The sequence below is a fragment of the Tamandua tetradactyla genome, chromosome 21, assembly GCF_023851605.1.
Source record: "Tamandua tetradactyla isolate mTamTet1 chromosome 21, mTamTet1.pri, whole genome shotgun sequence".
NCBI lineage: Eukaryota > Metazoa > Chordata > Mammalia > Pilosa > Myrmecophagidae > Tamandua > Tamandua tetradactyla.
Genome location: NC_135347.1, coordinates 30,380,002 through 30,396,635, shown reverse-complemented (window position 1 = coordinate 30,396,635; position 16,634 = coordinate 30,380,002). Strand labels below are relative to the sequence as shown.

General features: G+C 38.0%; 1 protein-coding gene and 1 pseudogene across 1 annotated transcript in view; both read left to right on the top strand.

Moving 5' to 3' along the window:
• The window catches only part of FAM174A (family with sequence similarity 174 member A), a 55,785-nt gene extending 49,382 nt beyond the window's left edge, over positions 1–6,403 (top strand). Inside the window, exon 3 of the mRNA XM_077139070.1 lies at positions 5,846–6,403. Coding sequence (XP_076995185.1) covers positions 5,846–5,849 — 4 coding nt within the window. The 3' untranslated portion in view covers positions 5,850–6,403. The remainder of the gene's footprint in view (positions 1–5,845) is intronic.
• A 3,031-nt stretch (positions 6,404–9,434) lies between these two features.
• Positions 9,435–15,905, top strand: LOC143665178 (CBY1-interacting BAR domain-containing protein 1-like; annotated as a pseudogene).
• Positions 15,906–16,634: the final 729 nt, after the last annotated feature.

Here is a 16,634-nt window from a genome sequence, read left to right as displayed (position 1 = left end):
TTGTTGATCATGGCCATTCTGGTGGGTGTGAGATGATATCTCATTGTGGTTTTGTTTTGCATTTCTCTAATGGCCAGGGACATTGAGCATCTCTGCATGTGCCTTTTGGCCATTTGTATTTCCTCTTCTGAGAGGTGTCTGTTCAAGTCTTTTTCCCATTTTGTAATTGGGTTGGCTGTCTTTTTGTTGTTGAGTTGGACAATCTCTTTATAAATTCTGGATACTAGACCTTTATCTGATATGTCATTTCCAAATATTGTCTCCCATTGTGTAGGCTGTCTTTCTACTTTCTTGATGAAGTTCTTTGATGCACAAAAGTGTTTAATTTTGAGGAACTCCCATTTATTTATTTCCTTCTTCAGTGCTCTTGCTTTAGGTTTAAGGTCCATAAAACCGCCTCCAATTGTAAGTTTCATAAGATATCTCCCTACATTTTCCTCTAACTGTTTTATGGTCTTAGACCTAATGTTTAGATCTTTGATCCATTTTGAGTTAACTTTTGTATAGGGTGTGAGATATGGGTCTTCTTTCATTCTTTTGCATATGGATATCCAGTTCTCTAGGCACCATTTATTGAAGAGACTGTTCTGTCCCAGGTGAGTTGGCTTGACTGCCTTATCAAAGATCAAATGTCCATAGATGAGAGGGTCTATATCTGAGCACTCTATTCGATTCCATTGGTCGATACATCTATCTTTATGCCAATACCATGCTGTTTTGACCACTGTGGCTTCATAATATGCCTTAATGTCCGGCAGTGTGAGACCTCCAGCTTCGTTTTTTTTCCTCAAGATGTTTTTAGCAATTCAGGGCACGCTGCCCTTCCAGATAAATTTGCTTATTGGTTTTTCTATTTCTGAAAAATAAGTTGTTGGGATTTTGATTGGTATTGCATTGAATCTGTAAATCAATTTAGGTAGGATTGACTTCTTAACTACATTTAGTCTTCCAATCCATGAGCACGGTATGCCCTTCCATCTATTTAGGTCTTCTGTGATTTCTTTTAACAGTTTTTTGTAGTTTTCTTTATATAGGTTTTTTGTCTCTTTAGTTAAATTTATTCCTAGGTATTTCATTCTTTTAGTTGCAATTGTAAATGGAATTCATTTCTTGATTTCCCCCTCAGCTTGTTCATTGCTAGTGTATAGAAATGCTGCAAATTTTTGAATGTTGATCTTGTAACCTGCTACTTTGCTGTACTCATTTATTAGCTCTAGTAGCTTTGTTGTGGATTTTTCCAGGTTTTCGACGTATAGTATCATATCGTCTGCAAACAGTGATAGTTTTACTTCTTCCTTTCCAATTTTGATGCCTTGTATTTCTTTTTCTTGACTGATTGCTCTGGCTAGAACCTCCAACACAATGTTGAATAATAGTGGTGATAGTGGACTTCCTTGTCTTGTTCCTGATCTTAGGGGGAAAGTTTTCAATTTTTCCCCATTGAGGATGATATTAGCTGTGGGTTTTTCATATATTCCCTCTATCATTTTAAGGAAGTTCCCTTGTATTCCTATCTTTTGAAGTGTTTTCAACAGGAAAGGATGTTGAATCTTGTCAAATGCCTTCTCTGCATCAATTGAGATGATCATGTGATTTTTCTGCTTTGATTTGTTGATATGGTATATTACATTAATTGATTTTCTTATGTTGAACCATCCTTGCATACCTGGGATGAATCCTACTTGGTCATGAAGTATAATTCTTTTAATGTGTTGTTGGATATGATTTGCTAGAATTTTGTTGAGGATTTTTGCATCTATATTCATTAGAGAGATTGGCCTGTAGTTTTCCTTTTTTGTAATATCTTTACCTGGTTTTGGCATGAGGGTGATGTTGGCTTAATAGAATGAATTAGGTAGTTTTCCCTACACTTCAATTTTTTTGAAGAGTTTGAGGAGAGTTGGTACTAATTCTTTCTGGAATGTTTGATAGAATTCACATGTGAAGCCGTCTGATCCTGGACTTTTCTTTTTAGGAAGCTTTTGAATGACTGATTCAATTTCTTTACTTGTGATTGGTTTGTTGAGGTCATCTATTTCTTCTTGAGTCAAAGTTGGTTGTTCATGTCTTTCCAGGAACCCGTCCATTTCATCTAAATTGTTGTATTTATTAGCGTAAAGTTGTTCATAGTATCCTGTTATTACCTCCTTTATTTCTGTGAGGTCAGTAGTTATGTCTCCTCTTCCATTTCTGATCTTATTTATTTGCATCCTTTCTCTTCTTCTTTTTGTCAATCTTGCTGAGGGCCCATCAATCTTATTGATTTTCTCATAGAACAAACTTCTGGTCTTATTGATTTTCTCTATTGTTTTCATGCTTTCAATTTCATTTATTTCTGCTTAATCTTTGTTTTTTCTTTCCTTTTGCTTGCTTTGGGATTAGTTTGCTGTTCTTTCTCCAGTTCTTCCAAGTGGACAGTTAATTCCAGCATTTTTGCCTTTTCTTCTTTTCTGATATAGGCATTTAGGGCAATAAATTTCCTTCTTAGCACTGCCTTTGCTGCATCCCATAAGTTTTGATATGTTGTGTTTTCATTTTCATTCACCTCGAGGTATTTACTAATTTCTCTTGCAATTTCTTCTTTGACCCACTCGTTGTTTAAGAGTGTGTTGTTGAGCCTCCACGTATTTGTGAATTTTCTGGCACTCCGCCTGTTATTGATTTCCAACTTCATTCCTTTATGATCCGAGAAAGTGTTGTGTATGATTTCAATCTTTTTAAATTTGTTAAGACTTGCTTTGTGACCCAGCATATGGTCTATCTTTGAGAATGATCCATGAGCACTTGAGAAAAAGGTGTATCCTGCTGTTGTGGGATGTAATGTCCTATAAATGTCTGTTAAGTCTAGCTCATTTATAGTAATATTCAGATTCTCTATTTCTTTATTGATCCCCTGTCTAGATTTTCTGTCCATTGATGAGAATGGTGAATTGAAGTCTCCAACTATTATGGTATATGAGTCTATTTCCCTTTTCAGTGTTTGCAGTGTATTCCTCACGTATTTTGGGGCATTCTGGTTCGGTGCATAAATATTTATGATTCTTATCTCTTCTTGTTTAATTGTTCCTTTTATTAGTAGATAGTGTCCTTCTGTGTCTCTTTTCACTGTTTTACATTTGAAGTCTAATTTGTTGGATATTAGTATAGCCAATCCTGCTCTTTTCTGGTTGTTATTTGCATGAAATATCTTTTCCCAACCTTTCACTTTCAACCTATGTTTATCTTTGGGTCTAAGATGTGTTTCCTGTAGACAGCATATAGAAGGATCCTGTTTTTTAATCCATTCTGCCAATCTATGTCTTTTGATTGGGGAATTCAGTCCATTAACATTTAGTGTTATTACTGTTTGGATAATATTTTCCTCTAACATTTTGCCTTTTGTATTATATATATCATATCTGATTTTCCTTCTTTCTACACTCTTCTCCATACCTCTCTCTTCTGTCTTTTTGTATCTGACTCTAGTGCTCCCTTTAGTATTTCTTGCAGAGCTGGTCTCTTGATCACAAATTCTCTCAGTGACTTTTTGTCTGAGAATGTTTTAATTTCTCCCTCATTTTTGAAAGACAATTTTGCTGGATATAGGAGTCTTGGTTGGCAGTTTTTCTCTTTTGGTAATTTAAATATATCATCCCACTGTCTTCTAGCTTCCATGGTTTCTGCTGAGAAATCTACACATAGTCTTATTGGGTTTCCCTTGTATGTGATGGATTGTTTTTCTCTTGCTGTTCTCAAGATCCTCTCTTTCTCTTTGACCTCTGACATTCTAACTAGTAAGTGTCTTGGAGAACGCCTATTTGGGTCTATTCTCTTTGGGGTGCGCTGCACTTCTTGGATCTGTAATTTTAGGTCTTTCATAAGAGTGGGGAAATTTTCAGTGATAATTTCTTCCATTAGTTTTTCTCCTCATTTTCCCTTCTCTTCTCCTTCTGGGACACCCACAACACATATATTTGTGCACTTCATATTGTCCTTGAGTTCCCTGATACCCTGTTCAAATTTTTCCATTCTTTTCCCGATAGTTTCTGTTTCTTTTTGGAATTCAGATGTTCCATCCTCCAAATCACTAATTCTATCTTCTGTCTCTTTAAATCTATCATTGTAGGTATCCGTTGTTTTTTCCATCTTTTCTACTTTATCCTTCACTTCCAAAAGTTCTGTAATTTGTTTTTTCAGTTTTCCTATTTCTTCTTTTTGTTCAGCCCATGTCTTCTTCATGTCCTCCCTCAATTTATCAATTTCGTTTTTGAAGAGGTTTTCCATTTCTGTTCGTATATTCAGCATTAGTTGTCTCAGCTCCTGTATCTCTTTTGAACTATTGGTTTGTTCCTTTGACTGGGCCATATTCTCAATCTTCTGTGCGTGGACCGTTATCTTCTGCTGGCGTCTGGGCATTTAGTCAGATTTCCCTGGGTGTCGGACCCAACAGGTTGTAAGATTTATCTGTGAAATCTCTGAGTTCTGTTTTTCTTATCCTGCCCAGTAGGTGGCGCTCGTGGCACACGTTTGTCTCACGTGTTTGGAAGGGATCCCTCCGGTCACCGTTCTCCGCGGCCTGGGGATTTCCAATCCAATTCTCCTAGTTGTTCCGGGGGGGCCGTGCGTGGTGGGGGCGTCAGCCGCCACGGCTTGAGGGGACCCTGTGGCTCCTATTATTAATGCCCCTATTGGTGTTTGGTTGGACCCAGTCCCTGCCACTGTTGGGAATTCCCTCCTCTCCCTGGAGGGGTGCCGGTTGCCTGCCGCCACGGCCTGGGGAACTCACCATCGGACCAGGAAGCCGCCTGCGGGGGAGGGGCGCCGGTTCCCGGCCACCGCGGCTTGGGTAGTCCTCTGATCCGAGACTCGTATCCGGTCCAGGAAGCCGCCCGCAAAAGAGGGGCGCCGGCCGCCGTGGCTTGGGAAACTTGCCTCTCCGAGACTCTCAGCTGGCCCGAGAAGGAGGGAGGGAGGTGCTCCGGCCACCAGCTGCCGCTGCTCGGGGAATCGCGCACCACTTGGGGATCTCACCACAGAAGAGTCTCCCAGTCAGTCTAGCCAGTCCAGACTGGGGTACGCTGTGTGTCCATTCCCTGCCATGGCCCCGGGAGCTGTTCTGCACTGTTTCTGTTCACCTAGTAGTTGCTCCGGAGGAGAAACTAAGACGTGCGTATCTTACTAAGCCGCCATCTTGGCTCCCCAGAGTATTTTTTGAAGGCTTAATTTGGCAACTGGCAGTAAGGAAATGTTTGAGTTTTCAGGTCATTGAATGAAAGCATGAATACTAAAGAACTATTATCTGTGGATAGTAATTTTGCAGAAAATTTTGCATATGTTTTATGGTAAACTTTGACTTCTGTTTGAATCATTCTTGTTACCGTATTAAAATATTGTAAACGTTTTTTTGTTTCATAGAGTATGCTTCCAGACATGCAACTTCAATTAATCATCATTTCTGAAGGTTTAGAAACAGGATTAAAGAATTGTATTTATAGAAACTGTTGAAACAAATAATGATATTGTATAAAGTCAAAGTCATTCCTAACTATTATATGAATACAGAACTGTGGCATGAATATGGCATACTCTATTATTACCCACCTGAGTTATACATAAAATCCTTTGAAAAAAGTGAGCATTGTAATTCAGAATTATATCTGATATAATTAATATTAACAAAATAATAGTTTATTGATAGCATTCATTTAAGTCCCATAGATTAATAGTTTGAATATCTCCTTCTGTCCCTTCAAATCTTTGTGAATTTTAAAAAATGTGTTTAAATTTGATCTAGGATTTCATAGGTTTTTTTTAATAGTTTGTCGGTGTTTTTAATTCTTATTTTATTTTTTTCTTTTTCTTTCAGATAAGAATGTGCCTTTTGATGAGAGGACTTCATCTTTCTACACTGAAAGGCGGAGTTTCTATCTTTAAGGAATAAGAAGCCACTATAACAATGGGGAAGAGTGGGAGGGTATTTAAGTTACATACATTATGACAACCTTTTATTTGTTGTTGCAATAAATACTGTATCAGTTTGTTATATCTTGTATGTATAGAATTGCTCTATTAATGGGCTCAGAGTCCTTGGGGTTATGATAAACTGTACTATAGTAGAAATCTGTTTGAAAATTACTTTAAAACAGTATTTTTCTGATCAGTTTTTGGTTTTTGCTTATGATATTGTAAACTGTTTTATGTACTAATCAATTAATGTTAATTTTTTTGTTGGTATCATATTTTAAATAACTATAAATTTAAACAACCAACTGGTGTATAAAAATAATTAACTTTTTCTTTTACCAAGAAGAATTTCCCATTTTCAGGGGAAAAGAAGCCAAATTTATTACTCTGTGTTTGGAATTTAAAATATCAATAAATGTCTGAGTTATTGTATGCAAAACAATAAATGATTTGAAATTCTTTACTGATAGAACTTGTTTATAAAATATTAACCTAATGGCTATAGGATTATTATATCAATATATGTTTTTATGTGATTTCTAGAGAAATTTGTCACAAAGTGTTATTGTAGTTTGGTAACATCCATGTTAATTTAAGATACTTTAATTAGATATTTCAGAAGCCAGTGGATTTCAGAACCATTTTATTGTTTACCATTCCATTAGCAGGTGATTGAAATAGTCATTTCTCTGATTACCTCTCATCTCATTATTTGCAAGGATGACATTCAAGAATGATAACAACTTGCTTGTTGTTACTTATGGCTACTCATAGGAGTAAAAAATTATCCTTGGTACAGAAGCTATGCTTGATCTGCTAAGATATATACTGATGTTTCCTCACACACATTATTCTGTACCTACAACAGAAGTTGCACATATATTTTTTTCATCCATGCCAAGGGGTGAACAGGGGACAGGAGGTGAAAGAATAAGGGGAGAAGTTTAGGTGAGGGACCCTCCATGCAACATTCATGTCTGGCTTGTTGAAAAACCATAGGCCTTGCATCTCTAGTAATAGATTCCATGATAATCCACAGCATGGAATCTATAGCCAGGTGTCTGGCTCTTATTTTTACATCAGACTCTAATAACAGTGTTCATGTTTGTACCTCTCAATTCTTACACAGTTTCCTGCTATACCATGCTGTATCACAGGATAATGTGAAATGATTCAAAGGTTTTTTTTTTTTTTCTCAAATAGGCTTTTGGAAGCAGAGGAAGCTAAATGTCTCTGATAGTCATTTCTCTGAATCTGTCAGGGACCTTTTTGTGGCAACCTGCGCTCACATCTATCTACATTAACAAAAAGGAATAGGAATAGATTTCATCCTCTGACACAACTCACCTCTGCCTGAAGGATGTTGTTGACATACAGTACAATTTAGGATGGTTTTCTCTGATCCTTAATCTCCAAACCAAGAAGGATAACAATCTTTAAGCTTCAGACTTTAGGTCGCATTTCTTCATTTTGTGTGTTTTTCCCACCCAGTCTTATTCTTAGATATGTAAAATGGGATCTGTTCCTTTAAAATTCATCTCTGAACCTTCACCCTAACTGAACTCTCAGACCAGTTTTCCAGGTATGCTTTATCCAGTGATAAGGAAGCTTGGATCAGTAATGTTTCATGGATAATCTAGCTGATTTTCAGGTAGACTAGTACCAAGGCCTCCTATTATCCCACGCTCAACGTTGCTTATTGCTCTTCAGTCTTCTCTCATGTCCCGTACTCATTATATCTCTTCTACATCAAAGCCTTTGCCCATGCTATATCTCTTCCCTGAAATGCTATTACTATCCTCCAGTTATCTCCTCCTCAGTTTTCAGGCTAAGTGACTCCCTTAGGTCACAAGGTAAAATCCTGTTAGACCATCATAGCAGGTGCACCTATCTTTGTTACAACTCTACATTGGTGTAATTATTTCATTAATATCAGTCTTTATACTCTAAGACTGTTAAGTTTCAAGAGCACAAGGATAATGTCCTTGTTATTTACTATACACAAATGTACCTGAACAGAAGGCTACACAACCTCTTCTGGTGGTTGAACCAAAGGAACACACAGAAACAGGACCATGTTTCTGCTCAGGAAAAAAAAATGGGGGTCAATTCTGATAGAGATAACTGGTTAATTGAACTTAACATTGTATGTTGTAGTATGACTGTAATAATGGCCAGGTTTTTTTTAAATTTACATTATTTAAATACCTATCAAAATCTTAATGTGCTCAGTAAATTACCCTTTGGTTTTTTTGTTTGTTTCGTTGGTTGGTTGGTTGGTTTGGTTTTTTTCTGTTGACCCAGATCATTACCCTTCACCAGAGAACTTTATTTATTCATATGGCTTCGATCTATTGTCTACTATCCTTTCTTTTTAATCTGTAGAACTCTGTTTCGCCTCTCTTGTAGGGCTGGTCTAGTGGTGACAAACTCCCTCAACTTTTGTTTATTTGAAAATGTCTTAATCTCTCCCTCAATTTTGAAAGACGGTTTTGTGGGATATAGGATTATTGGTTGGCAATTTTTTTTACTTTCAGCACTTTGAATATGTCATCCCACTGCCTTCTTGCTTCCATGGTTTCAATGTGAAATTGGCATTTTATCTTATTGAGGCTCCTTGGTATGTGAAATGCTGCTTCTGCAGTTTTCAGAATTCTCTTTATCTTTGGCATTCAACAATTTGATTAGAATATGCCACAGTATGGGTCTATTTGGGCTTATCCTCCTTGGAGTTTACTAATGATCCCAGAGGTGTATATTCATGTCTTCCATTAAATTTAGGAAGTTTTCAGTTATTATTTCTTTGAATATTCTCTCTGCCCCTTTCTCTTTTCCTGCTTCTCCTTTGTGTGTATTTTGCTGTGCCTAATGATATCCCATAGGTTCCTCAGGCCCTGTTCACTTTTCTTCATTCTGTTCCTCAGAATGGATGGTTTCAATTGTCTTAGCTTCATGTTCTCCGATTCTTTTGTCTGCTAGTTCTAATCTGCTACTGGACCCCTCTTTCTGTAACTGTGTTCCTCAGCTCTGTTTGGTTTTCATAATTTCCAGCTGTCTACTGATACTCTCTTTCTGTTCATCTATTTTTTTCCTGATTTCCTTTAGTTCATTGTTTATGTTTTCCTTTAGCTCTTTAAGCATATTTAGGATCATTTTTTTTAAGTCTTTGGTATGTCCAGGTCTAGTCCTCCTTACTGAGATTTGTAATCCTTAAATGCATTAATACATTAAATGCCTTAATGCTTTTAACACATTAAAGCAGTGGCCCTTTGCTGGGCCATTGCTTCCTGTTTCTTTGTATGTTTGGTGATATTTTGTTTGTTGCTTCCTGTTTCTTTGTATGTTTAGTGATATTTTGTTGAAACCTGAGCATTTTGATGTTGAATTTAGACCCTGAGGCATCTGTTCTTTAAACTTGTATCTGGCTGGTGTTAAGACAGAGTGTTCCTTGAATGCAGGAGCTGCAGCCTCTTCTTAGCAACCATAATGACATGCCCTGGAAGCCCAGGCAGCCCCAGGGCCCTTCAGTGAGTAGCCGCTGCATCTCGCCTCCGTCCTGGGCTGTCACTACTGCCACTCAGGCACAGGGTGAGCGGGAGGCTCCCCCATGCTGCCAGCTGGCCAGGCCACACACCGGGGCCCTGACTTTGGCATGCCCAGGCCCTCAGCGTGGCCCACTGCCCGCACCACTTCTTTGCCTGCATGAGAGAACCCATCTCTCCCCGCTGTTGCCTCGCTTCTTGCCCACCTGCAGCCACCTACCCTTTGTTCTTGAAGGGTAGAACCCTTTACAATCTTTAGTGCATTGACTCCTTTCCTTGCATATGTGCTGGCTTTAGTAGCTTGCTTGGCCATTGCAAAGTAGAAGAAAATGATGTTCTGCAACTTTTGAGATTAGGACATAGGAAACCTCGCATCTTTATCCTCAGTCCCTGGAACGCTTGTTTATGGAACATTTTGTGTGGGGATGAAAGCCAATAGTTAAAACTACCCTGCCACTGCCATGTTTCACCATTGACGTGCAACTAAGCACAGTGGGATTCCATCTTATCTATTCCTAGAATCGTCTAAAAATATAGGTCAGATTTTTGGGAAGAAGATTTATATTTGAAAGGAAAAGCTTACTATTATATTACTTTACTCTTTTAATCTGAAAGATTCAAATTAATATCCTTTGGTTGTGAATGAGCTAAATATCAAGTGTAAGAAGTTTGATTACTAAAATACACATGTAAGTAAAATCTAATCAGTATTATAAATGCTGTTGAGTAAAATATTTTATGGTTCTCTTTCTAAAATTCAGATTGCATGAAATAATTGGGACTTTTGACTTGACAGATAATTATTATCTGACTTTATTATGAGAAAAAAGATGAGATTGCTGACTTACAAATCAAAAAGCATTTATTAAATACCTGCTTTGTTTTGGAATATATTAAAACTGAAAAGAAATTTGAAGAAGGGGGAGGAGAAATCAGGATCAAGAATACACCACACAGTAATTTTGGAATTAGATCCTCCATTCCCTCTTGAACAAACTAATACTAAATGGATCAGAAATAGACCACCCAGCTGAGCCCTTCCTGAATTAGTGACCCACACAATCATGAGCAAAATTAAACGGTTGTTTTAATTCACTAAATTTTCAGGTAGAGACCATGCAGGAATAGATAATCAAAACAAAACTTCCTTTATAGGATTAGAACTTTATTATCCATACACTTAACCAATAGCTGGTTCCTGGCAGTATGGGAATAGTTTAGGAGCTCAACTGTAGAAAAGTATTGAAGTCAGATTATATCAGTGCTATTGATAAAAATGTGGAGAGTTGAAAATATACACTTTTAAATGTATATGACATTCACTGCCATATGCAATTACTAGGGTACATGATGTAACTAAATCAGGGGTCACAAACCATGGTCCACAGGCCAAATCTGTCCCCTTACCTGCTTTGTAAATGAAGTTTATTGGACACACCAATGCTCATTTGCTTACAAATTATTCATTACTTTTTTCAAGCTATATTGGCAGAAATGAGTAATTGCAACAGAGACTTTATGTAATATTCACTGTCTGGCCCTTTACAGAAAAAATTTTAACCAGATTTTATCGTCCCCAACTCTGCCCTCTGCAATGCTGTACAGATCTGATACTTCAGGCTTGTGTACAGCTTTCAAGGATTACTATCTCTAGGTGTGTTATGAGACATTGCAAATTATTGTTTTAATTTATTTTAATGGAATAAAGATAGTCTCACGATTTTGCAGTCCAGACTAAGTACATGGTCATCCTAAAGTTCCATCAAAGCCTTAGTTTGTGTCCAGTCAGTAGGTATAACTATAGGTAAAGATCTTATCAAAGTTTTTAAGCTATATACAAGCTATATTCCTCTCTTTATTAACTGATTTTCACACTTTTCCCATTCACCCTCCATAACTTAATGGCCATTGTCTTGGGATAATTTAAAATAATAGACTCAGAAAAAGGCCACACCTTTAATTTCATGTTTGTATACAGACTGGCTGCATTTTCCTGGCTGACTACTGGCTTTATCTCTTGCTCTGGTTGTTGCTTTGCTATCCTTGCAGTGCTTCAATTTAAGGTACTAAAAGTGGTTTTATCTTTCAAGGCTCCAAATTATAGGATTCTCTGGCAATACAGATTTCAGAGTTTAGGCAGAGAGTGCTTCTTTTATCAATGTGACATTGTTCTTCATCTGTGCTTGTCAGATGATCTATCTCACCCTGGGATCATCTAATTCTTATAGCATTTTTCTAAATCTGACCATTATCTATTCTTTCTAATACTACTGCCTCATTTATTACATAGCTTATTTCACAAAATACATCAGGTGATAATCTACCAAATTTTTTATGGTAATGAAAGTTGTGACCAACTTTGGGTTTCTGATATCTAAAACCTGGTTTTCTACCTCCCATTTCCTCCATTCAGCCATTTCCACATTTTAGTGTCTGTTATTTGCAATAACCTGTCTCTAGTAACAATTACTGAATCAGTCAAGGTACTTAGGTCCAAAAACAATGCATTTTAGCTGATGTAACTAGCAACAGCTACCTCATTAAAATCCCCAGAAGGGACAGAGGAAAACTTGAAACCAATGCAGATAGGGACAAGGCGGGCAGATTTGTTCAGGAAGAAATATCACGGCTACCACACTTGTCTCTTAACACTTAAGACGGTTGGAATTGATTAACAGAAAGTGCTGCAGATGCCTCAGAAAAACAGCCATCTGTGATTATATATGCCCGAAGTTCAGATCTCCCTGCAGATAGGCGGCCACATTTGGCTCCATTCTATCCCCAAACTTCTGCTTGGTATGACGAAGCAGACTGGGGATTGTAGTTTTTAGCTTTGTAGCCTCTTGAGAAGAAAGTCAAGCTAAATAGGTGCAGGAATGGGTGTTGAGTAAGTGGATATATAGGATCTGCCACATCTGGTCTTATTTTTTTCTTCCTTGTTGATAACCAACTGTTCTAGTTTGCAAGCTGCAAAAAGCAATATAACAGAAACAAAATGGCTTTTAAAAGGGGGAATTCAATAAGTTGCAAATTTACAGTTCCATGGCCGTGAAAATGTCCCAGTTAAAGCAAGTCTATAAAAATGTCCAAATTAGGGCACCATCAAGAGGTTACCTTCACTCAGGAGAGGCCTATGAAGTTCAGGGTTTCTCTCAACTGGAAAGGCACATGGTGAGCATGGTGACATCTGCTGGCTTCCTCTCCAAGCTTCTTGTTCATGAAGCTCCCCCAGTGGTGATTTCCTTCCTCATCTCCAAAGGTTTCTGGCTATGTGGGCTCTCATGGTTCTCATGGATCTCTCCTCTTGTGGTTCTCAAAAGGGGGTCTCTCCAAAATGTTCTCTTTTAAAGGATACCAGTAAACTAATTGTGCTAGTTTGAAACGATGTATGTACACTATAAAAGCCATGTTTTAATCCTAATTCCATTTTAGGATTTTGTAAAGACAGCTGTTTCTTCTAATCCTATCCAGTACTGTATGTTTGAAACTTTAATTAGAATTTCTCCCTGGAGATGTGAATCAAGAGTGGTTGTTAAACTGGATTAGATGAAGTAGCGTCTCCACTCATTCTTGCTGAGTCTTGATTACTTTACTGGAATCCTATAAAAGTGGAAACATTTTTGAGAAAGCTTGAGAATCTGAGAGAGCAGAGAACCCCACAGTACCATGAAGCAGAGTCCACCAGCCAGCGACTTTTGGAGATGAAAAAGAAAAATGCCTCCCGTGGAGCTAAAGAGGAAGCTAGCAGATGATGCCATGTTTGCCGTGTGCCTTTCCAGATGAGGGAAAATCTCTGACCATGTTTGCCATGTGCCTTTCCACTTGAAAAAGAAACCCTGAACTGCATCGGCCTTCTTGAATTAAGGTCTCTTGGTATTACTTAATTTTTATAAACCTCAGTATCTCCCTTTTAAAAAAACTGGGATAAAACTATGCCATAGATTTAGATTATTTAGGATAATGCAAATGGAGTTACTAGCATAGTATCTGTATGCTATAAACTCTAATTGATAGGTATTGCTACTATTTCCACCCTGGAGTGATCTCATAATTTAGTTTTTTCTCAGTTTGAGACATGCACTATTTTTATTTTGTAGAGGTTCTTAAGAGTCTTGAAAATATTTTAGAATGAAACATTGTTACTAGACAAAGGTCATGGATTCTTTTGTTCCAATGTGCTCCATAACCAATTCCTGAGACCCCAGGATTTCAAAGAGAGAAAGAGTTAATTACTAGACACATAATAGGAGAGCAGTTGGCCTAGCGGCCCAAAATCTGACTTCCCAAGTTTAGGGAGCTCCAGGTTTCTAAGCATTTTAGCAAGGAGAGATGAAGTCATTTCGTATAGGAAGTTCAAAGTAGAAAAGGAGTGGGATGACAGTCGTTTACTCAAAAGAAGATTTCTCAAGACAAGAGGTTAGATCAGAGACAGTCCATTTTAATTCTTTCTCATGAGAAATGGCACCCAAGAGATAAGTGGAAGCAGGCAGGTAACAAAGTTATATAGGTCCCCTAGTGCAACTGCCCCCTCGACCTGCCTACCCATCCCCCATTGGCTGGGAGTTGTGGGTTTACATTCTTGAGCACCAAAAGTAGTTCAATTAGGAAGAGACAGGACCCTCCCTCATGAGGTACAATTACAGCCCCCTTGTGGATGTGGATTAGGGGAAATGGACCAGCTTAGAGGAATGGGAAACTTAACTTGTGCTTATTGGGCCTTAAATGGGAACCATGAGGTGGGAGATTTAGCAAAACAGAACTGCGGGGAGGTTGGGCAAGCAGAGTTGAACCATTCTGTTTCCTGAGAAGAGGCCATTTTCCCTTTTTCTCCGAGGAGACTGTTATTGTTATCATTTCAAATAGGAGAACACAAGTTGAAAAGGAAGGGAGGCAGAACTATATCACCTCAATACTAAAGGTGTAAGCCAAAAGGAAGGGAGAACTATTATCTTCCAATAGCAGAGTCTAGTTGATATGATTAACAAATGTCCAGGGCCGAACTAATTAATGGCTGACTTTACATTCTTCATTAGCAGTAGGGCCTTTGCCCTACAAGAAAATGACAGGATAAAGGGAGTAACAGCTTTCATAGTCACAAAGGCACAAGATAAGGGCCTTTACAATCATTTCAGATATCGTGGCAGCCGAATTAAAAGTTTAAGGATTTTAGGTATTTCCCTCTGTCTACTCCAGTATCCAGAAAGCAAAAAGAAATATGATTCAGTAATCAAAATCATCCCTTAGGCGGCGGAACCTCTGTCATTGGGCTGCAGCCCACGATTCACCATGGTGCACGAGACAAGATGTTAAGGCGCAGCCTGGAAAACGGGTAGAGGCCCTGGGGCCCAGCTGCCTAGGTGCTTCCAAGCGGGAGGGCTCCGATGGGGGAAGTGGAGCCACTCTAGGGGGCCTCCACGCCCAATTCCGGCCTTGGGCTAGAGGCTGGACCACCACCGCCTCTGTGCCCTGAGGTCTATCTCTCAACCCAGGCTCTCAGGCTTTGGTCCTAGCAGTGCAGACTGGAAGCCTAGGCCGTGTAGCCTGGAGCAGACTTTCCAGCCTGCATAGCTCTCCCCCAGCAGTTGGGACACTCCAACCAGACAATTTACAAGATGCTGTCACAGATGTGGAAAAGCATTTTGGAGAGCTGTGCCAAATCTTTGCTGCTTATGTGCAGAAAACTGCCAGCCTGCGAGAAAAAGCAGACCTCTTGGTAAGTGAAGTCAACGGGTATGCCTCTACTGAGACCCCAAATTTTAAAGCAGGGCCTGGAAAACTTTGCTGATGAGTTTACCAAACTTCAGGATTATCGACAAGCCAAGAGTTTGAACGGGTTGAAGCCAGGGTAGTTGAACCTCTGAAAGCTTACGGAACCATTGTAAAAATGAAACGGGATGACCTTAAAGCAACATTAACAGCAAGGAATCGAAAAGGCCAGGCAAGACAGTTGACTCAATTAGAAAGGACATGTCAGCAAAACCCATCGGATCGACATATTTCACAGGCAGAAACTGGATTACAGAGAGCGACAATGGATGCTACCTGAACAACTCGTCATCTAGAGGAAATTTGACAATTTTGAAAAGCAGAAAATAAAAGATATAAAGACTGTAATTTCAGAATTTATCACTATTGAAATGTTATTTCATGACATAGCTTTAGAGGTCTATGCTGCTGCCTACTAAAATATACAAAAGATTGATGAGGAAGAAGATTTAAAGGTTTTCCGAAACTCTGAATCTACCATACTATTCATCTTGTTTAGAAATCATAAGAGCAAATTCAAAGTCACCTCTTCAGAGATCATTATCAGGAAAGTGTATATCTAGAACAGGACAATTATATATCTGTCGGCTAAGAAAGGATCCACAAGCAAATGATGATGATGAAGATGAAGAGTTAGATGCTACAGAAGAATAAAATTGATTTTCTTAACACTCCATGCTTATACAAATTCTATTCCATGAAGTCTTGAATAAAAAGACAAGTTTCCTTTTTTGCATGTGTACTTTTACTAAAACCTGAAGTTTCATCAATTGATCTGTAAATTTACTATTTAACAAGAAGGTAATCAAACAGAATAAAGGAAATGGGACACCAAGATATTAATATTTTACAAATATGCATAAAGCATAAATTTTAGCTCTTTAAAAAAGTCACATTCAACCTGATTTCTGGTTTTAAAACATGAACTGCTGTCACACTGAAGCATTGTGCATTGTCCTACAACTTTTGGAAAACTCATAACTTCATGGAATATTGGCTAAGAAAACACTGAAAAGTGCACATGGAATGTCATAAGCCATTAAGAATTCACTGAAAATTTTACCAAACTATCAACTTGTTAATAAAAGATATGGTCACCTTTATTCCAGAAAAATATGAAACAATTTAATCAGAGCCTTTCAATTTGTCTAAAACTTGTTTTCCTTTAATGGGGAAATCACAGTTTTATTTTATGGATCCCAGTCACACATATGAAAATTATGAAATTTGTGAATTCACTTGGGATAAAAGGAAAAAGCAATTAATCATAACAGAAAAATAAAGACTTTCTAGAAAGCTTTAAAAAAAAATCCCTTAAATTCTAATTTCTTGGTTATAGCATGATTTAAATATATACAAAGGATTCTGAATACTTGAGAATGT